This window comes from Falco biarmicus, chromosome 12, assembly GCF_023638135.1.
Source record: "Falco biarmicus isolate bFalBia1 chromosome 12, bFalBia1.pri, whole genome shotgun sequence".
In the NCBI taxonomy this organism is placed as follows: Eukaryota; Metazoa; Chordata; class Aves; order Falconiformes; family Falconidae; genus Falco; species Falco biarmicus.
This window is the reverse complement of record NC_079299.1, coordinates 12,372,453-12,396,395: the sequence shown is the minus strand read 5'-3', so window position 1 is coordinate 12,396,395 and position 23,943 is coordinate 12,372,453. Positions and strand designations below refer to the sequence as shown.

At 38.8% G+C, this 23,943-nt stretch overlaps 1 protein-coding gene across 2 annotated transcripts in view; it reads left to right on the top strand.

The window, feature by feature from the left end:
- Window positions 1-23,943, top strand: part of HHAT (hedgehog acyltransferase) — a 162,444-nt gene that overhangs the window by 76,256 nt on the left and 62,245 nt on the right. Inside the window, exons 10-11 of one of the 2 annotated variants that reach the window (XM_056357456.1) lie at window positions 1,731-1,932; window positions 16,403-16,547. In XM_056357456.1, coding sequence (XP_056213431.1) covers window positions 1,731-1,932; window positions 16,403-16,547 — 347 coding nt within the window. The remainder of the gene's footprint in view (window positions 1-1,730; window positions 1,933-16,402; window positions 16,548-23,943) is intronic. The other variant, XM_056357455.1, reaches the window with a different exon arrangement.

The window sequence follows — 23,943 nt, the reverse complement described above, 5'->3', positions numbered from 1 at the left end:
CTTTTAAAAGAGAGAGGGAAGATATTGGGAAAGTATGTCCTAAGAGGGGATGAGCTGTTTTGGTCTTTAATTTCTATAGTCCTTTGCATAGGAGGAATTTGGCTAAAGCAGCAAAATCTATGGCTCTGCTCACGTTACCTTCCATGCCAGAGTTACAGACCGCTAAGACATACTTCTCTGCTGTAAGACAAATTGATTGCAAATCCAAGTGTCTATTATTGCCACACTGTTTCTTTATATATGTAATGAGAAAAGACTAGACTCAAGAAAAACACAGGAAGGGGAAAGAGAAGAAAAGCACAACATAAATAAAAACTATTGATCTTAATTTCTATTTACTTTCATATGCTTAGTAAAAAGCACACTTATACTGAAAATCACTATAAATGTAATCAGATGTTCCCTGTAGCAGTTTGAATTAAAAAGGTGCATTGATGTCATGCTCTAGAGAGAATTTGGAGCATTTGACTGTTGTTTTTTTAATTACTTTTCTGTTTACCTTTTAAATACTCTCATTACTTTATTTTACCTTGTTACTGTATTTTCTTACTTCCTAAGATCAGAAATAAAGCACTATGTTAATTTCCCTTTTAATTTTTTAAGGTAGTATTTATTTCTGCAAAAACTGACAACCAGAGATAAAAATTTCACTGCAAAAAGATTACCTTTAATTATCTTAGCAAGTAGGAATAGTCTCAAATATAAGTACAGTGCATTGTGCCAAAGGAATGACAGCTGAGGAGAGCTGTCACTGGCAGTTCTTGTATATTGCATCTACTTGCTGGTACCAATGAGCTGGATGGTGACTACATTCTCTGATGAGCTTCTTCTAAGTGTTGACAGAAACATTTGACTTTTTCAGATAAAGGCTAGCCAGTGGCCAAACCTACTTGGAAAATACGAGGAGTGGAAGTAGCTCTCCAGGCAGGCAGGAAGTGACCCACAAAACAGTGCCAGCTTTCAGAATCCCATTGCTTCTGGTATTTTTACTGAACAAGCGCTGCTTTCTGGACATCTGTAAGCATCAGTTAAAGACTAAGGTTCTGACTCCTGGATTCAGTTTAAATACAGAATATAATTGCATGCAGGATGCTTCATATAGGTTTTGAGGGGTTTTTTTGGTACATGCGCTCTGAAGTTTATTAGGCAGGCATGATCCTGAGAGTATAATACGAGAACCAGATAGAAAATATTTTCAGCTCATATAATTTTTAATGGAAGATTTAAAAAGAAAGAAATTACAAGGTTTTAAAAATAAGCTTATATATGTCTACGTTTCTGACAAACGGAAAACATTCTATGGGCAATGACTATATGTATGACTTTATATAATGTTTTAAATTTTTTTAAGATTCCTAAAATTAAATTCACATGAAGATTCATGTAATTTCTATGTATGTAAGTTGGCTTAGAACTGCTGGAGTTTAAAAAGCCTGAACCACTTGTCTTTTGCAATTCTGAGAATATAGTTTGTGCTATACATTTGGCTAATGCAGAATTCCTGTGACCACAAAATAGTCTTTTTGCAGAATGGTGGCATGCACATATTTCGTGAAGTTGTCTACAGCTTTCCCGAAACTAGGGCAAGCTCTGTAAATAGAGAATGTCAGGCAATTATTCAAATTATTTTTTTCGATGCCACAAAATAACAGATTAGTTCTGTAGTGGATGTTCTTCTGAGAATTCTGTGAACTATTTAATAGCATTGTTATCTGTTGTTTCACCTACAGGTACATTTATGTTCCGATGGGAGGATCTCAGTCCAGTCTGCTGGGAACACTCTTTTCCACAGCGCTCACGTTTGCCTTTGTAAGCTATTGGCATGGAGGACAGAGTTACCTATGGTACTGGGGTGCACTTAATTGGCTTGGAGTAATTGTGGAAAATGGCGTCAAGAGGATACTTTCTATTTCATTTATTCAAGATCTAATTGTAAGTTGAATCTCTCTTCATTTGACTTTCTTGTTTCCTGGCAGCATGCCCTTCTGAAGTTCCTGGTTACTAGTTTGTTTTAATCTAGATTAAAAGTTGTGGATAACAGTTAAAAGAGTTAGCATTCCCTTGCTTACACTCCAGTATTTGAGGTAAGCCATATAAATAGAATATTGCAAAATACCAGCAAAGCAAACTCTGCAATATGCATGGTCTTCCTCTGCAGTCCTAGCGTAAGCAACTGCTTGTCGTCTATATGGCTGAACAGAAGCCAGTTTTAACGTTTGTGTTCTGATTTCACTCAGGATGGCCTTAAAATATTAATCTTCACTAAAATTAGGAGTGTACATTTCTAGCCATTTGTTTCCTAGACAAATGCTTGTATAGCAGTTGCTTGCATCTGGAAACAAGCTTGCACTGGGAAATCTTATGCCACTGAAGAGCCAAGTAAAGAAAATATTATTTTGCTTTGAAGACCTCTGATATTTTCACTTTACTTATTCTTTTGTTCTTTATACTGTCATTTCCAAAGGAAAAAATTCTTTGACATGCAATCATATGCAAAAAGTACTGTTTTAATTTTGATGGTCATTTTACTCTGCAGGTTTGCTCAATATTAAATCCCAAATCTTTTAATCACTGTTTGTAAGAATGAACAATGCCTAAGTTTTGCTTCCTTAGTAGTGATAAGTACACAAAATTTGTACTCCTATATAATGTGGTGGTGGTGACTCACTCTGCAGCCTGATGAAGTCCTGATGCTCAAGTAATTATGCTTGTTCTCCATCCCACCCATCTCAGTTTTCACTGTTGTGGCATCCCATGTGTGGCAAATGATACAGCTAAGTAATTTAGCAGCCAATAACAGTCAGTGCTACCTTGTATCATCCAACTGTCCATCACTGCAAACTCAGTAACAGTCTGGCTGCAGCTTTTTTCCTTCCTAGAGAATGAGTTTATCAGATCCATTAATCCTCCCTCTAGGGTGAAACTGAGCTTTGCCATCTGACCGGCTGCATATGTTTGTCTCTGGGCTGGAAGACGACAGTTTTTTAGGCATAGAGCTGTATGAGGAAATACAAATGTAGGGGCTGTATCAAAAATTTTAAAGCAACTCTTAAGGAATTAAGTGGTTAAATAACATAGAAATGACAAGGTTGTGGCATTATGAATATGGGGTTATATGTGGATCAATTTCTAACAAGTAGTTATAAGTAGAGTTAACTGATGCTGGCAGTAGTGGTGTTCTTTTTATAAATTAACTTGATAACAATGAACCACGTGCATTTTACCCCTTTCCTTCCTCTTTGTTTTCATGCAGTGTTTTTAAAGGCCTATCCAATGTCTTCCATGTCTGCCCTCTTCTCCATTTCTGTTTGGAAACATGACTGCAGACCTTCCTTAGAAGACACTTTCACATCTTTCCCTGAAATTTTTCTGAAGCCAGCATTTTTAATATGAATAGTTTTGGCATCAGAATTAGTGCATTATGCAGATCTTGCTACATTTGGTTATGTCTGAGTCATGCTTTGCCTTGTGCCTTGAAGGTTTCTCTACAACATGAGCTACAGTCTTTGCAAACTGCCCCTCATTGCTTGCTCTTCACTCTTCTAACAAATACTAATTTTCTTCTTGAATGTTGAGACTGGGGAGCAGATGAGTAGTTGGACTTTGACCCTTCTTATCAAGGGGTGGAGTGATGTGACATTCTATGAGAACTATCAGTTACCTTCAAAATGAACTGCAAATTCCCTAATGCCCTTTATGAATTTCATTTTTTTTCCCTTGTAATCTGGCTTTTGGAAGCATTCCCACAATCTTATCCCAGTGAGAGGTGTGCTGCAAGCCTAGTCACTGTGGGGTTGAGAACCCCATTCTGGGGAGATAGGTTTTTCACTTAACTGTCATCTGTTGACAAGCTGAAATCCTTTGCATTCTTGTGCTTCACTCACTTGCTGTGTTGGCTCTTGAAGGCTATTTTTGAAAAGGAAAGTTTATTTTTGTCTCCAGAATAGCAGATGAGTTTCTGAAAAAATACAAAGCACAGGTTCATCCTTTTTTTTTAACCCATTCTATTTACCAAACTTCCTCATATATTGTTGTTAAAGTTGAGTTACATAATTCAGTTGAGCAGGAGGCATTTAATTAGTAGAGTATAAAAAGAATCTCAAAGAATAAATTGAGTTCTAATTCTGCTCTGTTTTTAAAATGGCTCACAAAGAAAAACAAGGATTATATCAACTTCAAAACTGCATCCCTTCCCCCCTCACTGTATTGCCTCAATTCTCTTGCAAAAGAAAGATTTAGAAATCTAAATAAAGTATGCTTGAGTCTTTCACTGAATCCTTGTACTGACTAAGAATATATATAAAAAGAATTGGACCCTGTATTTATGCCTATTTGATAGTAGTTTAAACCTCAGCATTTGAAACATAGCTCAGTATGGGTAAATAACACTTTTGTAGCAGTCTGACAGGTTTTAAATGTCATCTCAGGCATATTGAACTAGAATGCACAATGAAGCCTGGGCATTTTTTGTGAAACGTAAAATCAGCATGTAAACAAATATTTACTGAAAATAGTGTATTTCCTGACCAAAAAAAAAAAATGGATCTGAAACCTCATTTGTACTGGTTGCAAATCCATGTCTGGCTTCCTGATTTCAGATCTAAAAGAGCTGATGCTCCTTCCTACATTCTTCTCAGCTCATGCTGCTCTGAACTGGAATGTTTCAGTGAGTCATGTTGTGAGAAGTTACCTGCATATCTTTGTTCCCCTAGAGATTACTTGTAGATATCAGTAGGTTAAATCTGAATTAAGTAACATTGTCTTTTCATTAAAACATTGTATATAAACCAACATAAGCTAGGGTATATCTGGGAACTTTATATTAAAGTGGAGAAGGTTCTTTGTGTTTTTATCAGTTTTGGTGGCGTTTTTTTAAAAACTTTTTCAGAGACATTAGACCCATAGTGGTGCTTTGTACCACTGATTCTGTATCAATTTCTTACACATGAACAGAGACTCCAGTAGTAACTTGGTCAAAATCAATGACAGAATTTGTATTGACTTTTAATAAATAATGTGTAAGATTTTTGAAAGAAAATGCTAATGGCTATCATTCTTCCAGTGATTTATTTTTTTTTTTCCTTCTTGAAAATGAGATACAGATCTATATAAGAAATTAGATCTTGGTATAAAAATAGATTTAGAATGATTTAAACCTTAGAATACCTGACAACATCTTTAAATTAATGGATTTTTAAAAATATAAGTATTTGGAAATCATCCAAAAGAAGATGTAGCAAAGGGGGTGAAGTTGGAAGACTGTTAAAATTAATATTTTAATATAAATTGAAACAGCAACATTTATCATCTTCGTTCTTTCGTAAAGTGAAAAGATCTTATTCAGTCTAGTATGAATCTTCTAAATTGAGACAAAGATCTCTCTTCTAAAAGTCATGTTATGATGGATTTCTAGTTTAAGATGTTATTTCTAGCTTTATTTAGTAAGAAACTAAGTATACCATAAACAATTCAATTTGACAAACCGGCTAATTTTAAGCACGGCTTTTTTTAAAGTGATTTGTCCTATCCTTGTAAGTGTTTTGATTTTTTTTGAAGTATGAAATACTTTGATTTGTACATTTTCATTTATGACTGAAATGAGGTGCACTAATTAAGTCCATTTCAGTACACTATAATTGCTTTTTCGAGCCCCCTTTGCGAAAGCGGAACTGTTTTGTATGATGTCCATGTTTTAGGTTAGTGTGTTAGGTTATTTTTGTTTTCCCCAAAAGAATGAACTCCATACATTTATGTCTGTAGTTAAAACTCACCATTGTTTTAGGTACCAGAGATGTGTTCAGTGACAACTGGCATAGCTTCACAGAGAACAGAATTTTCAAAAAGCTAGGTGTGGTAAGGGGCTTTTGGTCTGTTTTCTTCCCTCGTTTGTCTGCTCTGTTTCGTCTGCTGTGTGCATTAAAGTTAATAGTTACTCATAATAGGTTGTGTATTATGCAGTGATCCTGCAGACAGCTGGTGTGGAGCATGGAAAGGTATTGAATGGTGAGCCTGACCTCTGGGCTGTGGTTTGACAGAGAATTAAGAGCTAAGAGCTCACTGCTATTGAAAGGGTCAAAGTTTCATTTCTCTTTCCTCCCTTCCTTGCAGTCTCACCACTTCCTCCTCTGCGTGCCTTGCTGCTGGAATCTTTGCTGAGCTGACCTAGCTCTTCACCCCAGCAGAAAGCATTACTTCCTCTGGTTATTTTATTGCTAGATGATTTGTCTCATGGAGAGGAATCTGAAAAGCACCCAAAGCAGTACCATGTAAGAGAAAAAAGCCAAGGAAAGGAAGTGGAAGAGGAGGAGCTTGACTATTTAGAACCTCCTCCCCCTTGCAAATGTACATAAGCAATACAGCATTTTTATTATATAATTTTATATTCATATTATAATCTTTATATAAAATTATATTAAATATATATATATAAAATGGAGGCAGACCCTCCATATTTAAACTCAGTGGGAAAAAGAAACCAGCTGTGTTCTGCTGCAGTAATTCCTCAGCCCTATGTTAGGGCCCAAATTCAGCCTAGCCAGATAAAGATTCCTGTGAATTTCACAGCCACATCTTATGTATGTTGAACAAATATATAATTATCTCCTTTAATGGCAGAATTTATTTTTGCAAGTATAACTTAAACTGTCATGAGATAACTGTAAAGCTTCCTTCTGCAGCTGACTGAGGCAATATCTGACCAAACATTAGGAACTTGTGCAAGGTGGTCAACAAACATACTTCCCTTGCAAGATTAGATCTTTCATAAGATCCTTGTATTTATAAATAAAGACCCTTCTCAGCTGTTCTTCAGCACACACTTGTCTTTGATCTTAATTTTTCTTTATTTAGTGGAAAGAATATTTGTATCACTGATCTACTAATGTCAAGCCTGTCTGGCCTTTTCTTTTTTACCCTTAGTTTTGTGTAATTCATATGTATTTTTATTTCAACATGCTGATTCAATTAAGTGTCAAGAATTGCCAATGATGCTTTCTTCATAACCTCTTTATGTGCTTGCTGTAGACTTCTGTTGGGTTTGTCACTCCACTGAGAATCTGTAAGAATGTAAGCTGGGGTAGTTGAACAAAGTCCTTTAATCAGACTCTTCCAGAGTGCAGAATTGGTTTTTGAGATATAGGTTATCACCCATAATGTCAAAACCCAGACCAGTGGATGGGAGCTTGACTCCATCCCCAGCCGTGAGCTCAGCCATATTATTGCTCTCACCAGAAATCTCTACTATCGAAAGTAGGTGTACTCTGACCCAAAATCAATGAATACCCCTTTCCCTAGATGTGAATATTAGCCAGGGCAGACTTGTGACAACTGGTCTGGGTGCATGGTACCTAGGAGCAGCAAGCTGAGTATTGAGGTGCTGTTTGTACGGAGCTGCTGAATGACCGTCAAGGGTGAATATGGGCTGGCTGATGCATCTTAGGTTTTTTTCCTCTGACTTTTAGCTTTTCCAGCAATAATTCTGACTCACATAATTTTTTACATGTTTCAGCTTTTGTTTGATTTTATTTTTTTCTCTTCTTCACCCTCTTTTCAGGGTTCATTTGTCTTCATGGAAGTATATCCCTAAACGTTTTGAGAGCTGTGCTAAAAATGCACACACATGTACACACACGGACACAGACTTGCACTCAGGCTCTGGTTTTCTTAACTGGGGGATCTTCTTTCCTCAGGCTCAGTAACAAAGACTGAAAAATCTAGTAGGTGGTGTTTTGTGTGATGGACAAACATGATCCAGGTTTATTATACAGTGAATGACAAAAGTGGCTGCAGTAAGATTTCAGAGATAATGTTCTATTGTTTCATACCTCTTGAGTACAGGCATCTCTTTTTTGTCAAATCTGTGCAAGAAGTATTATTTTTGATGACAGCAGTGAAGAAACTGTTGTGATTTTCCCATCTGTTTTTAACCAGATGATTGCTGCTCTGCTTCAGACCACAGTGTCAGCTGGGAACCCCCTTGCATAGCTGCTCATTTGTCATAACAAAAAAAGCTTCTCCCACCTACCAGCATTATTTACTTCCTCTTCTGTTCTGGAGACATCAGGCAGTATTCTGGTGCTCAGGCCATAATACAGTTTGAAAAGAAAGTAAGTCACATTACACAATGAAAACAAGGCACAGTGGTGCTGATTATGCACTTTGTTGCTGGTACATGAATACAGTCTCCCTCTGTTCACCCCAAGAATTAGCTCAGACAATAGATGTCAGCAGTTATGGAAATACAAGTTATAAGTACTGAGGAGTGGTGTACTCTTTGTCTTTCTGCCATGCCTTGAGCTACAGAAGCTCGCCACAGGGAAAGCGAGGTCTCTATTTGCTGAGAGTGTTTATCAGATGTCTCCATGAGGATTATAACTGTGTATTATTTACTTGTCAACAGTTTCGCAGTGACAGTGTGGGAGGCCCGTAAGGGCAGGACCAAAATGCAGCACTAATGACTGGTGAAGTTAGGTCCTTTTAAAAGGTAAAAATGTTAAAATGTGAATGAGGGAACTGAGACAACCAGAATGGGGAGAATAGGAACCAGAAGAACAAAAATAAGGATGTCAAGGACCTGGACACAGCGCATGGCACTCTCAGCATATCCTCCTTGGTGAGAGCTGAGATGCGTTGAAGGGAGTACATACACTACCATTACTTGGTTAAATTCTCAGCTATAAACATAAAACGGAAGAGAGGATGGTGCGTTCCAATGCTGTTCATTTTGCACTTTGCACAAGCTGCCACTTTAAAAAAAAAATGTTTGTGCAGGTTCTTTGAGGGTGAAGAGTAAGTGTAGGAGCAAGTACAGAAATTTACTTCTGTGTATGTCAAACTTTGACACATGCATCTGTAAGTGTAGTGCATACATACGAGCTGGTAGGAGGCTTTCTTCAAACAGAAGGGCGGGGTTGGCTGTTTGCTGAGAGATGCTCTAAATGTAGAACTTTTAGAAAATCTAAAAATGAACTGGTGCTAGTGCAAGACAGTGTTCTGTTGAGTGAATGTTTAGTAAGACATCAATAGAGAAGATGAGTATCTTCTCAAACACTATATATAGCATTTATTCCTAAATTCAGACACAAATTCTACTTGTGAAAATACTTCTTAACTGACAGCTGCTTGATTTTACTAGTGTGGTCCTCTTTTTATAGGAGGGATTTAGGGAATTACAGGTCATTTGCATCATCCTGTTTCTTGGAAAAATGTTGTCAGTTCCCACCTTCTTGTGTGAACCTTCCAGGAGCTAATTTTTACCTTTGCTTTGGAAGAGAAGTATATACTTTGAAAAGAAACAGAAGATGATCTCAGGCCATAGGTTAACTTGGGGAGAAGGGAAGGAGCAACTGCAAGCAAAATAAAACGGCAGAAAAATAGAGCAAAGTAAAGGGGACTGATTCTGGGTTAGAGCTATTAGAGCTAGTTGAAGAACGGAGCAAACGGGAATGATAGCCATGATTACTGAAGAGTATAGTATGTGTTGATAGGAAGTTAAATTTATTCTTCCATTTGGTGTGACAGTTGTTGATGGATAAGATCTGGTAGCACATCTTGTTCACTTTCTGCTTGCCAGCGTGTTCCTTATTTTGTTACTGTTACAGCTCTGGGGATTCCACAATTTCTTTTGGATTATTTAATAAATGGATATTTTGCATGTGCATTCAACCAGAATTCTTTATTTCTGTTGATTTTTTTTTTGTTCTGTGGTACAGTTTGTACTCTATTCATCATCTGCCCCTGAGCTTCAGAGTGCAGGTGTAGGTATTATATTGACATGTCAGCCTCTCAGCTGCCTTTCCCTTGCTCCTGCTGCTCTTTGACCCTAACTTCTACCAACATTAGTTAGCACATGTAGTCCCTCCCTTCATTTCTGCACTCTCAAACACGTTTTTGTCACTATTACCCATTGACCATGTTTATTAACAAACATTTTTAGAAGTTGCCCCACTGCTTGGACCCAACCCATCTTAATTTCTACTGCTCACTTTAAAAATGAAATGAATTGACATTCTGTTTGGCAGAGCTTTGTCACAATTTTCAGCCTTTCCTCCATCCCATCTGCTCCCCCAGCTGCTCAGTCACACCCTGCCCTCCATTTTCAGTGTGCCTAACTGCAGATAGATAAAATAGCCAGTAACTGTTAGTCAGGATGTGTTGCTTCCCTTCCCACCGTCCCATCTGCTCCTCGCTGTCTTTCAGCATTTCACCCGTGCTCTTGTTTTTATGCTGTCCCGTTATTTTTGGCAAATGGCTGCATTGCGGATGACCCAGATTCAAGGCATGCATTGAGGTGTTCACCCTTGCAGTAATGGGATGATTACCAGGTTTCAGGGATAGACATTGAAGAGTTGGCCTGTCATTTACCTAAGAACATTTTTCTAAAAGAAAGCACTTAGAAGCACAAGATTAGGTGGTGTCTGTGGCTTCTGTAGAGAAGTAAACTAATTCAGCCCTTACTCTCCAGTAGTGATGTAACGGGGTGAAAATCAAAGTTCAGATCCTTAAATTGCTCTGGTAAAAGAAACCCCAGCAAACAACTTGAGTTTTTTTCCACGCATCTTCCTGATTCGCATAATGGCACCACCTATGTCCGTTCTGTAGTGTAGCAACTTTACCCACAAATATTTTACACACTTGTCCCCTCCCCCCCCCCCCAAATTCTTGCAAATTCTATGTAACAGACCGTTGCAAAAAATAGTTCATTTAGATTTTGTGGTGTAAATGGGTGTCAACATTACATTAGCTTTTAAGTATTGCTTCCTTAGTAAAAACCTTCAGGAAATTGAAAAGATGGAGCTTTAGTAAGGGTAGAAAGCATGCTTAATGCCCTCTCATACACTAGGAGAGACAGTGAAAGATAATGTAGGGCTAGGTGTTATATTCATTAACTTTCTTGATTTCTTCAACACAGGAAGTAGTGCAGTTTGTATATAGTCTGGATAAGTTGGCTGATATGTTTAAGGGTGGGGGGAGGTTGAAATCTGCAGAACAGGTAGTAATTAAATATTATATGTTTAAAAAAAGACAATGCTTCTAAAAATTTTACTGGATTATTTTGACCCTTCAAAAGCCAAAGGCAGATGGAAATAAATAACGTAACCTGTAGTGTTGCAGTTTGTAGTATCAAGCACATGTTTCATGTCACTGGCCATAGTATCTGACAGTCTTATTCTACGATGCATATGTTCCCATAAGAAATATTTAGCTGCTTCTCCAATTTCACCATACGTTTTTATTTTGCCATGTGCTTGGGTTGTCAAGTGTCTGGAAAGGTAGTTCAAAAAGGAATAAATCTTGTGAATCTCTATTTTATTCCACGATAATGGACGCTTGTTGAACTTGCAGCAAATTTAATTCCCTTGCATGGGACTTGTTAAAGTATTTTTAGTATGAGCAAGCTTGATAATGTCAATGACTTTATGTAGAAGTTTTCTTTAATCTGTCCCAGAGCAGCTATGTAAGTGAGATGTGTTGCAAATGCAGCACACACAGATATTTCCCATCTTCTGAGCACTTGCCAGGAATGTAGCAGCTACTGTTTGTCAGGGGAGGCTTCTTGACACATGTCATTCTGCCGTTACGCTGGGTTTGCAGTATGTGGAAAATATGCACCCCAGTTCCTGAGCCCTCTCTAAAACAGTGTGACACATGTGACCTGCTCCCAGAACAAGCTACTGCAAATGGATTAATCAGCCCTCTCAACAACAAGCATTTGGGACATGCCAAATCGCCATGCTGCCACTGTTGCTAGAAGAAGTTTAAGAATGGTAGCTGTGGGAAGATGTGGGATTGGGTCCCTGATAAAATACTAGGGAATATATTTCTGTAAAAAAAAGACTTCAGTGCGGTATTTTGTATAAGACTGCCTAGTTTTGACTGCTGTACAGAATTCGGTCTTGGGTGCCACCTCAACTTCCATGTAGTGGGGTGGATGACTTATTCTCGTTAGTATTCCCCAATGTATTTTCTGTAGCACTGTAGTATTTCTGTCTAGCTAGGAGATGTAAAGGCATTTAGGAAAAACACTTCTGGACCCTCTATTTCATCTTTCTATGCCATTCAGTAATAACATTGTACATGGTCCTGTAAATAAGAGAAAAGGCAAATTTATTTTGATTAGCTCCAACTCACCTTAGAGGGAAGTTCTTTTAAATGATGCTTGCTATCTGAAGCCACTTCTTCTGTCACGTTTGTTGGTTTTGCACTTAGTAGTATTGTAATTACCTTGCAAAGTAAACGAAATAAGTATTTTCTCTCAACCTTTCTGAACTCAAAATTCCATCATGTCCTTTAATTTGACTCTTAATTCTAACCTGAATGATCTCTTCTGGTGCATGTTGTTCTCACAAGCTATCTTTCTCAAGAAACAGCCATTATACAAGCTTCCTATTTCTGGCTTGGTTTTCACTCAGAGGCTAAATGTGGCATGCATGTGTAACTGGAAATGGATTTAGGAATGGGAATGTTTGGACCATGCAAATCCTCTTCACACCTGTCATCATCTACCCCTCTCAAACACATACACAGATTTATTTTTCAAGGTAGCCCGCTACATGGTAGTATCACTTACTTTTGTAAGATGACTGAGAAGGCCCAGTTGAGAGAGATCTGATGGCACCAAGGTTTGCTAGACCCAATAGTGTGCAGAGAGAGGTTTTTCCCAATGTCTAGCAAAAATGTCTGAGGCTAATCTTCATTTACAGCAGGAATTGGATTGGAATAATAACCCAAACTTCATTCAGTTTCAGGAAAGGTAGCCTGAGCCAACCTTTGATAAGTCACCTCCTACGTCATGCCGCATGCCTTTGGACTGAGTATCCTGACAATATGTCTATTTTTTTCTTTGTAGTTTAAATGCTACAGTCCATTTATTTCACAGTGTGTGGGGAGATGGGGGTGGCGGTGATTACTAAAAGTAAACCACGACGAAGAATTGATGCCAGATTACAAGTAAGATGGAGCATTGAGGAAGGATGCAAATGTAAGGGTTTCGGCCAGGCAGCCACAGCTTCGTTGTAATTTTAACACTAGGTGCTCTTTTGTCACTCTATCTTCTGGCTGTATTTCCAACAGGAAAAGACGAGAAAGAGGCAGCAGTAAAATCCAGAGAAACACCACAAATCCATAGCAGCTGCTTGTATTGTTGCAATGGAACATACTGTTAAAAGCATTAAATAGCATAATGAAGAGTTGTGGGCGTGGAGGTTTTTTTTTAATTTTGTCTGCTTTGATGAAAACAACTTGCTGTATATTCAGAAAAATCCACATGCTGGTAGATATTTAAATCACAAATGTTATTATGGATTATCTAGACCAGCCTCATTCCTTTTTCATGGGTAAATTAATGCTTCCAGTGTATTAATTTGAGCACAATAGCTGCTCAGGTATTTTCATAGTTAGCTTTTTTTGGATGACAAGATATTTGAAGAATGGTTGGGTTTTTTTACCTCAGTTGCATCTGGGTAAAAGCTGTGTAGATATCAAAGACCCTCAGGAAAATGTGTACAGTTTTTTGGATCCGTGCCTAGCAAAGTTAATGGAAATTAGCTACAGCAAAATCCAGAAAGGGTTCAGTGTTTGTCTAAGCTGTTTCTGTCTTAAACTGCTCCCTTATACCTTATAAATGACTAAAGGCTTTTATGGTCTGTACTACAGTTAACTTGTATTGTTTAACATACAGAACTTTTGTAGAGGATGATGTATTCTATGTGACAGTTTTATTTATTTAGTTAGTTAGTAACTGTATTCATTTTTTAAAAAAAAAGTGGCAGAGCTCTTTCAGCTCTTCATATTGTTTGTCTTAGTCATACTGCTTTGGGTTGTAAACCAGGCAGACCTCACAAACTCACCCGGTCTGATGGGTTGTCCATCTCTAACACTTTCTACAGCTTTACCAGAAGATTATTCCTCCCCTTCCTAATTAAAACTGGTCCTCTATAGAGTTGACAAATAAGTTTGGTAGACAGAGGAAGAGTGAAAGGTAGATCTGATGAGACTTCCCTGTAGATAAGCTACAGCTCAATTAGAATTAATGAACATGGTGTAAGAAGAGGGTAAGTTTGGTGACTTAACACAGAAGTTCAAGCTAGCATGATCATAACTGCTCCTTATTAAACTTGGCTGTTAACATGGATGCAGCAGCAAGATTTTGAACGTTTTCTCTGTGCACATACACTTAAACATTCTGAAAAGGCTTATGTTTTTCATATATTGGACCACACATTCCTGCATGTGCATTTCTGGAGGAGACAAGATATCCTCTACCTGTGTGTGAACTGAAGAAGAATGTTTTGGAAGTCCTTGGGCAGCTTTGGAGATGCAAAGTATTAGAAAGGGAAAAAGTTGTTTCACTAAGTAACTGTCAATGTCTGTGAATATTTTTGTAATTATATTATCTACCCTTCTCCTATGATGCCCTAGTTTTCATCCAGAATTTTCAGAGAAAAATCTCTCTCTTTTCATACATGAATGTTTTCCATAATGTATGGAAGATTGGCTGTTGCTGTATTGTGCATACAGCCTGATACAGAGTACTTTTCCTTGAAGCTTATCTATCCCCATTTTTGTGCTGACTCAGACTGAATCATACAATAGATATAGTTCTGACTGGGGCTAACATTAAATTTACCAGATATCTACTTTGCTGTAATATGTTAAAATTACATTTTTATGCTTGTAGCTGTCATGTATTTGAAGATTTGTCACTTTACAACCTAGCAGTGGAAACATTTGTTTTGATGCTTACAAAGCTAGCAATTTAATTGTCTAGGAATGCCTTTGTAGGTCTGTTTTGAGCATGTGTTTATGTTGTTTCAGGTATGTGAACATGAATTCTGGTTCTGGCTGCAGCTATTAAGGATTAATTGCTGCTTTTTTTTCTTTTTTCTTTTTTTTTTTTTTTTTTGATGCTGCCATCACAAGACATTGTTTTCTGCAACATCACTGTTTATGACATGAAGGCTGAGCAGCTCCTGGTGTTTTCCTTAGTTCCTGTGCCCTGGCAAATGCTTATCACTTCACACAAAGCTTTCGGTCTTTTGCAGATTCAGGCACTATGTAAAGAGGCTTTCAGCCTGGGGACATGATGGACAAGTTATTTGTCCTTATGCAGTAATGAGACAGTATTTCCTTGTGATGTGCTATAACGTTCTTTAAAATTTGTTCTAACAACTGAATACTAGAGGAAGCTAAAATTTTCTCATCCTTCTTTCACCATCTTTTTGCAGTCTCCGTGCTGCAGTCATGCCTCAGGTGATAATGCAAAATATAGATTCAGAAAAACGTAAACTAGTAAATAGTGGAGAGAGACCTACTTTATTTGTATCATTAGAATAACCATACCAAAAACTTTACAACAGGTATTGACGCTTCTTGAACATGAACAGTAATATTTGCACCGAAATAAATTTGGGATTGCATGTTTATTTAAATCTTTTTGTATATGGAGGTATCTATTTATTAAGATTTATTGCTATAACCAGTTCTGATCTGATTCTAGAATCTTTCAGTAACGTCTTATTAATCAACCAAAGCATTAAGTTGTTTGATGCTGTTTGTTTTGTACTGAAGTGCTTTGCTCCATCTTGAAACCTATTGGATGGTATTATTCACCCCAGAAGCATGTTGTTACTGTTTATGTCCATCAGCAAATATTCATCAAGGAGTACATTTAATAAGAAAAGAGTTAAGACATAGAATATATAGAACTGTGTCTCATAGTGGGGAGTCCAGAACTGGATACACATGGTCTTGCTGGAGTGAGTGCAGCAAAGGGCCACAAAAATGGTGAAGGCACTGAAGCATCTGCCATAAGAGGAGAGGCTGAGAGAGCTGGAACTGTTCAGCCCAGAGAAGAGAAGGCTCAGGCAGGGATCTTATCCATGTGTATAATTACCTAATTGTAGGGGTGAAGAAGGTAAAGCCAGACTCTTCTCAGTGGTAGTTACTGACAGGACAAAAGGCAATGGGCACAAACTGAAAGACAAGAAATTCTGTTTAAATGTAAGAGAATCTTTTGTTATGAGGGTAGTTAAACACTGGCACAGGTTGCCCAGCAAGGTTGTGCAGCCTCCATCATTGGAGATATTCAAAACCTGATTGGACACAGTCCTGAGCAGCCTGCTCTAGCTGGCCCTGTTCTGATGACCTTCCTAGGTAACCTCCAGAGGTCCCTTCCAACCTCAGCTATGATTCAACATCACTTTTTATTATGTAGTCTTACCAAAACTTCAGTGGCATTGTTAGGAGTTCTGGTAGATATTCTAAAATCTTTGGGGTCTCTTCTATAAGGTTTTGCACTTCTGTGTAAATGTTGTTTGTTGTAACTACAATGTCTTTTTCTAACATTGCTTGAAAAATTGTAGGGGTTGTTAACTTCATCTGCAGCTTTTGTTTTGCCCCTCAGGAGCGTTTCTTCTCGCCAAGAATTCGTCGTCGACTTCATGCTGTCCTAGCATCTGTTAGCACTTCAATGTTGATTTTATCAAATCTAATATTTCTTGGAGGAAATCATGTTGGAAAAATCTACTGGAACAGGATCTTTATGGAAGGCAAGTTTATTTTTATGTGCTTTTTAGGTAACAGAACTTTGAAAATGTTACCTTGAGTGGGCTGAGCCAGGTTCTTCTCCCAGTGCACTAACCGGGAGTAACCTTTTTTCTGTTCCTGTTCAAAACCATCAAAAATATGTTGGACAAAATCTAAATAACTGTGCAGGCTGCGTGACTACAAAGAAACATTGCCTTTCTCCCATCGAGTCTATAAAGAGAGTTATCAGGCTTCTCTGTCAGTGAAATCACCAAAGATCAAATAAGTGTGTGACAAGTTAGTCAGCTTGAATTTCTTATTTTTCTTCCTGCTCTGCATTTCATGTACAACTGTAAGAACAGGTGTGTTAAAGCCAACCCCATAGATTCTGTGGAAGGTTAGTGAATGAGTTCTGCATACTACGGCATAGGTGAGCAATTAAGGGGTTTTTTTGTAGTGGATTTTTTGTAAGGGTGTAGGGACCTCCTAACTTGAGGATGAGATTTGAGGACAGGGGAACTTTGCTGCCAATATCAGTCTGTGGTGTTTCTGAATAAGCAGTATGCAGCATTGTGCTGTGAGCTGACTCAGGAGACAAATCCAGCTTTGGTATTTTTGTCAGAGCTCAGTGTAAGCAGGACCAGTTTTCTTCTTAGGTTCTTGTTGCTGCCAGAGCCCCACCTTGTCAAATAAAGATCTTGTAAAGGTGTGTTTCTTGCTCATGAGGGAGGTACTAATAGGTTTCTGTGCACAGAAGTACTGTCCTACAAAGACCACCGTTCGTCTATTGCTCCTTCATGCAGTGTTTTTTCCTCTTCTTTCTTGCAAGGGTTTGGAGATTAGCTCTGGAGTTCCAAGGTCCTACTTAAGCAACCTAAAGTAATTAAACTCTTTAAGAGGAAGTTATGTACATAAATTGAATGATTTATCTTCTGAGTTCAAGCAAAAAAACCCATACAAACAGCCCTAAGAAAGATACATTTTCAGCATAAAATATAGTGAAGCTTTTTGTTAATACTAAACAGAGATGGGGTAAAATACTTGCTAATGTTTGGGTTTTAAAAAGTGTGAGATTTATTTTCTGTTCTCTTAAAAAGTCTTCATTTTCTCTTAAATTGTTTCCTCCCAATTAGTTGGCTAATAGTTTCAGTAGAAAAAAATTGCAGCAGGATTAACTTTAGAAGTAAAGTTAGACATCACTTCTTATCTATTAAAAAAAAAGCACTAGTGAAATTGTCCATTTCAGGTTTATAGCTTCATGCATATTATTTTCTTAATGCAATTTGTGTATTATAAATGGAGAAAGCACACCTTCCTTTTTGGAAGGATTAGCAGTTGACAGAATGCTGGGGTTTGTGTCTGATGAAGGACAATGTTTCAGCAAGTAGAACAGTATTTAATTAAACCAGATCAATTATTGATTGTTTTTCTAGATTTGGTTTGGTGGAGGTTTTTTAATAGTTCTTTGGTCTATTGCTCTGCATATGGCTTGAGTACTTATAGTTACTTCGGTATTAGGTAACAGGTTGTCAATGATGGGAATAGCAAATTAGTTTAGTTATTTGCAACTTTGTTTCCATGAGATGTTAATCAAATTATTTTAAGAATGTAAAAGCTTTTGCTTAGTGCAGCTTATACTCTACTAGTAGAAATCTCAGTGTTAAGCTTTATATGCCTGTATCCTTAGATCACACAAATGACTGTGAGCATATTCTATTACTGCATTATGGTTCTGACAACGCAAGTGTACAAACTTAAATATCCTTTAAGATCTTATTGCATCAGCACGCCTGCTCCATCGTGTTTTTTCTGCTGTGGAACAAATGCTGAGATTTGAGGGCTAGTCAAATCCAGAAGGACTATCCAGAACTATGGCCTTAAATTTAAAGTAAATTTAAGTGCTGGTCTGTAGGAAATGCAACAAAAATCTACACATATATTTGGAGAGTGCAGTGCTAGAAGATAAAGATAAATTTGTGTATAGTCTGCACTGTTTTGGTGAATCCAATTCAGCAATATATTCAGACCAAACTAAATACTACAATATATACTCCTTGGTCATTCTTTTGTCAGCCCAAGGACAGATGAAATGATCTAGTTGCTTGCTTTTAACTCAAGTTTTTATCATTACCCTCATTAAAAAATAAATGTGGATTTGCTTGACTTGTTTGAAGAAGTAAGGGTGGTGGTACTGGGTAAGTTCTGTGGGGCAGGGGATGTTTCATTTGAGTTTTTATTTTTACACTTTCTGGTGTGATGCAAGCAATACAAAGTTCCCATGCATGAAGATTTTCTCTTGTGCACTATGATATTGAAGAACTTTGATAAGCACAGATGTTGACCTCTGTGGTGGTTTGACCCTGACTTAATACTCTATCACTCCCCTCCTCAACTGGACCAGGGAGAGAAGAAAAGGACAGGGAGATCACTCAGCAATTACCATCGCAGGCAAAACAGACTCGACTTGGGGAAATTAGTTAATTATTACCATTCAAATCAGAACAAAAAACCACCTTCCCTCTACTCCTCCCTCCTTCCCGGGCTTAACATAATTCCTGATTTCTCTACGTCCTCCCCCTGAGCAGCACAGGGGAACAGGGAATGGGAGTTGTGGTCAGTTCACATGTTGTTACTGCCGCTCCTTCCTCCTTATACTCTTCCCCTGCTCCAGCCTGGGGTCCCTCCCCCAGGAGACAGTCCTCCATGAACTTCTCCTACATGGGTCCTTCCCAGGGGCCACGGTTCTTCACAAACTGCCCCACGTGGGTCCCTCCCGCGGGGTGCCGTCCTTCAGGAGCAGACCGCTCCAGCGTGGGTCCCTGCAGGGTCACAAGCCCTGCCAGCAACCCTGCTCCAGCCTGGGCTCCTCTCTCCATGGGGCCACGGGTCCTGCCAGGAGCCTGCTCCAGCGTGGGCTTCCCACGGGGTCACAGCCTCCTTTGGGCACCCCCTGCCCTGGCGTGGGGTCCTCCCCGGCTGCAGGTGGGGATCTGCTCCCGCTGACCTCCATGGGCTGAGGGCACAGCCTGCCCCACCGTGGGCTCCACCGCGGGCTGCCGGGGCATCTCTGCGCCGGTGCCTGGAGCCCCTCCTGCCCCCTGTCCTGCACCGACCTGGGGGGCTGCAGGGCGGTTGCTCTCGCATAGTCTCACTCCTCTCTTCTGCTGGCACAGATTTATTTATTTATTTTCCTTCCTAATATGTTATCCCAGAGGTGCTACCACCATTGCTGATGGTCTTGGCCTTGGCCAGCAGTGGGTCCATCTTTGAGCCAGCTGGCATGGGCTCCATTGGACATGGGGGAAGCTTCTGGCATCTTCTCACAGAAGCCACACCTGTAGCCCCCTTGCTACCAAACCGTTGCCATGCAAACCCATGACAACCTCCCATCAGTGTCTTGTCAAGAGTAGTCAAGAAATCTGGCAAGGGATTTTTTTTTTGCTGAAGCTGAAGATGTACACGATGCACTTCTAGTTTTGCTCTTTGGTTACTGAAGAGGTTCTGCTGTGTTCTTTTGCAAAGACTGAGTGTTACCAAAAACCTATACAGGTGTCCGAGGGTGGGGAGTAGAGGACGTGGGTATGACAGCGGTTAAATCCCAGGACAGCACAGTAAGTGCAAGGAGGACCGTGCAAGTGAGCTACCTTTGTTATCAAAGCTTTGTGGATTGCTTTCTAGGAACAGGATTTAGATAAGGTGGTTTCTCATATGTGGTAAGCTTTGGATGCTGCAATGCCACTTGCTATGCCATAGTTATCCCTTCTTTTTTCCCAGAGTTCTTGCTTGACTGGTACTTGAACTCTTCTGCAGTGCCTTGGCAGTGCTTTCCACAGCTTCCGACTCCCACTGACAATGAGAGTTTATATTTGAATATGCCAGGTAGAATTTTTAGCATTTGCTCTACTCTTGTGAAAAAGAAATTAAATCTATTTGCCTTTAAAATGAGAGCAGGGTATGTGTGTCTTACATGCACGAGTATTTGTTTTTTAAATTTGCTCTCAAACTGTTCAGACCAGCCTTAGTGTTTGTTTCTAAAACTTAACTTGGCCCCATAAGCCATTTACAAAGAGAAAAGTTCCCACAGCAAGCATTTGCTTTGACTTTTTTATTAAGGCTTTTCTCATATGAGACAGTGTCATTCTAATAAGAAAGCGGGAGAAATATCTTCTGTGTAACAAACTGGTTTTAATCCTGTATTCCAAGTGATACTTCACTTCAAAATGAGAGACTCCAATGAGGGAGGTTCTCTTTGGCTGGGCTTTCTCCTGGGACCAGCACTGTGCAGTGCTTTTAGTTAAGAGGCTGAATTATCCTAGCAAGCATGGCCAAAGGCATTAAGCTGGGCCGGGGATACAAGTATATTGGGTGATAAAAGTATAAAATGCTTCCTGCCCTTTCTCTGGTTTGCAAGGAACAGAGCCCAGATCAACGAGGAAAGCACACAGTGCATGTCAGGTGTGTTGTACTTCGTAAAGCTGTCTGGAAGTTGGACAGCCATCATTTAAGTTAATTATAAACCAGTACTTTTAGCTTTCTGATTTACCTTGCTAAATTGTGAGGAATGCCTCTCTTGAGGACAGTGCATCCCACATACATCTGTCTTAGCATGGGATGAGATGCATTGTCACTCCTCCCTGAACTCAGAGGCATTTTGTACCAGGTAGTTTAGATTAGATTGAGTGTCCTTTAGTAGCTATCCAGCTAAGAGTGAATTTCACCCTTGGTTAGAAATTATTTACCGCAGGAGTACAGAATGGCTGGCTGGGCAGAAGTCTTGCAATGAAGGGTATCTGACTGTCCTACCAGACTGCAGTCTTTGTGCATCAACAGTGTCATACCACTTAAAACAAAAATAGACCATACGCTAAGATGCATTGACAGCAGTGTAAAATGCATAAAATAACCTCTTCTCCTACGTGATGTCCTGAAGGTTAAAGTTAAAATATGCCTGGTTTTGGTTATTGCATATTAAAAAAATAATGATCATCTGACAGGGAGAAGGATGTACAGCCAAAGTGATTGGAAGCATAGGAGCCATGACCCTGGCATTGTTTTGTTTTGTTTTGAAAGTATTGAGGGGAGAAATAGGTACACAGAAGCTTCTACAAAGAAAATGTTAACAAGCTGTTCTGTATTGCTGGGGAGGTCAGGAGAAGAAAATCCCTGTAAATTGTAGCAAGAAAGCTTTAGTTGAGGTGGGAGAAACTTTCAAACCATAAGGCGTGGAAAGTATTGATAAACGTTACCTAGGTAAGCTGTTGGATTGTCATCTTCGGAGGACAGTCTCCAGGTAGACAAAATCTGTCAAGCAATGTAGAAAATACTGATTTCATCGTGGTGTAGGAGGAACCTCTGATGGGCCTCTAGACCTGTTCCAAGATCTGTTTTCTTTAGGTGGTTTGTCAACAGATACAGCTGTTTATGTAGAAGAGAAATCTGCGTACAGCACAGCAGGATTTTTCTTTAGATTTATGTATTTCTTCAGTAAGTTAAGGACCATGGTAATGTGCAAAAATGCAGTTTCAGTAACATTTTGTAACAGTTTCTTTTTGAAGTTCGATGATTGAATGAGGAAAAAAAAGCCCATAGTGCTGCGGCTGAGGTGCAGCTTAGTGGAAATCATGGTGCAGTTTTAAACTACCAACAAATACTGTCATGGAGATGTCTGAAATTATTTGCAGTTTCTTGCTCTTTTCTTCTAGCATTTAGGATTAAATGCATCGTGTTGTATATGAATATTTCATTAGATAAATTTCTGAGAGCATTTAAAGCCAACTGTACTATGCAAAACTAAAGCTTATTTCTCAGTGTCCAATATTTGTGCACTAATTGAGGATGGTAAAGCCTTTATTTTGCCTCCAGTTTTCCCTTTTGGCTTGCTTTGAAGCAAAATCAGGTTTTATGCTGATCAGAATTCAGTTATTTGGTTAATTCACAGGGAAAAGAAAAGACTTTCTCATATACTACTGGGTGATTACCTGACCTACTTTATGGAGGCAGAAAGCCTTTGGACTTCTTCACAGCTGGGCAGCACTATCTCAAACTCTATTTCACAGAACATCTTAAGACATGGATTTACATGTGGAAATTTCCATTATAATGGCATACAAGATTCAGAGTTTTGAGTGAACCAAAGAGTTTGGTGTAACACATTTGGTGTAACATGCATAAATGTGTAATTTTTGGCTTGCTTTGGCAGAACCACTAGACCATTATCTTACGACATCAAATTAAAATGATGCTGTTTGCTAATGACAGTATATCACACTGCTGAAGATTATTCTCAGGATTTATATTTATTTTATGTAAATAATTTAGTGAATGGAATTGAGAGTGGAAAGGTTATCTCAGGATCCTTCAAGGCATCATCCTGGGCTGCTGTTACATTTAGAAGTATTGCCCTTGATTTTGAAGACTCTGAAATTAAGTCCTTTTTTTACAAGAAGTCACTTGTATACTAGTGGTTGAGATGCCTTTCTATGCTCAACAACTAAATTATTTAGAAACCATGAGTTACTTATTGTGTAGTTCCAGCGCTGTATGAGATGCCAATAACAAAAAAAGATGAGACTCCTGTATCAGTTGCTATATGCTCTTGTCTGGCTCATGTAAGGTCATGTCTACACATTAGGTATGTTGCTGATCATATGCCTCATTTGTTGCAATAATGAGTGTAGGAAAAACAGCTCAGAATGATCAGCAGTTCATACAACACCGTTTCTCCCTTCAGAATATCTGAATATTGCTAGTTGACTTAGTTAACAGGTTTGACACATTTTAAGAGCTGAAGGAAGCTAACAAAAGGAGTTGGAGCAAAGTAGTTAGAACTTGTTACTAAACAGGGATTTGTTGGACTTTTTGACTCTGAGGTGTTTCCAGGTTATGTATAATGATGTATTAGGAGCAATATTGCACTTCAACAACTTCTGAGGTTGGTAGCAGCAATATCTGTAAACATCTAGCTATGAAGGGGCTTAAACGTGCAGGAAGAATGAAATCATGTATTGAAGAACCTCAAAGGAGGCCACAAGACCTGTCAGCTGAGACATCCCTGTGACTGTGTGATACTTTGCTGTCCATTCTGTGCATCTCTTGCAAAGCCTTCATTCAGATTTCTTTGCAGCTGAAAGAAAAAAGAGGGCTACTTAATGGTTGTGCAGAGTTGTCATCATTTGTTTTTCATGTGGCCCTTGTTTTGGTTTGGAAGCTTCTGCTGTAGAGTAGCAGGCATATGGACTTCCAGCATTCCTGTTCCTCCAGACTTTCTCTTTCACTGAAAAATCCCACTCAGTGCTGTTATGCAGAAACTTACTTAAGGTCATATTTCCCAAAAATACATTTATGAATGCTATATTGATGGATTGCATAATTTAGAAAAATAATACATAGTGGCAGGAATAGTACTGAAGTTGTCACATT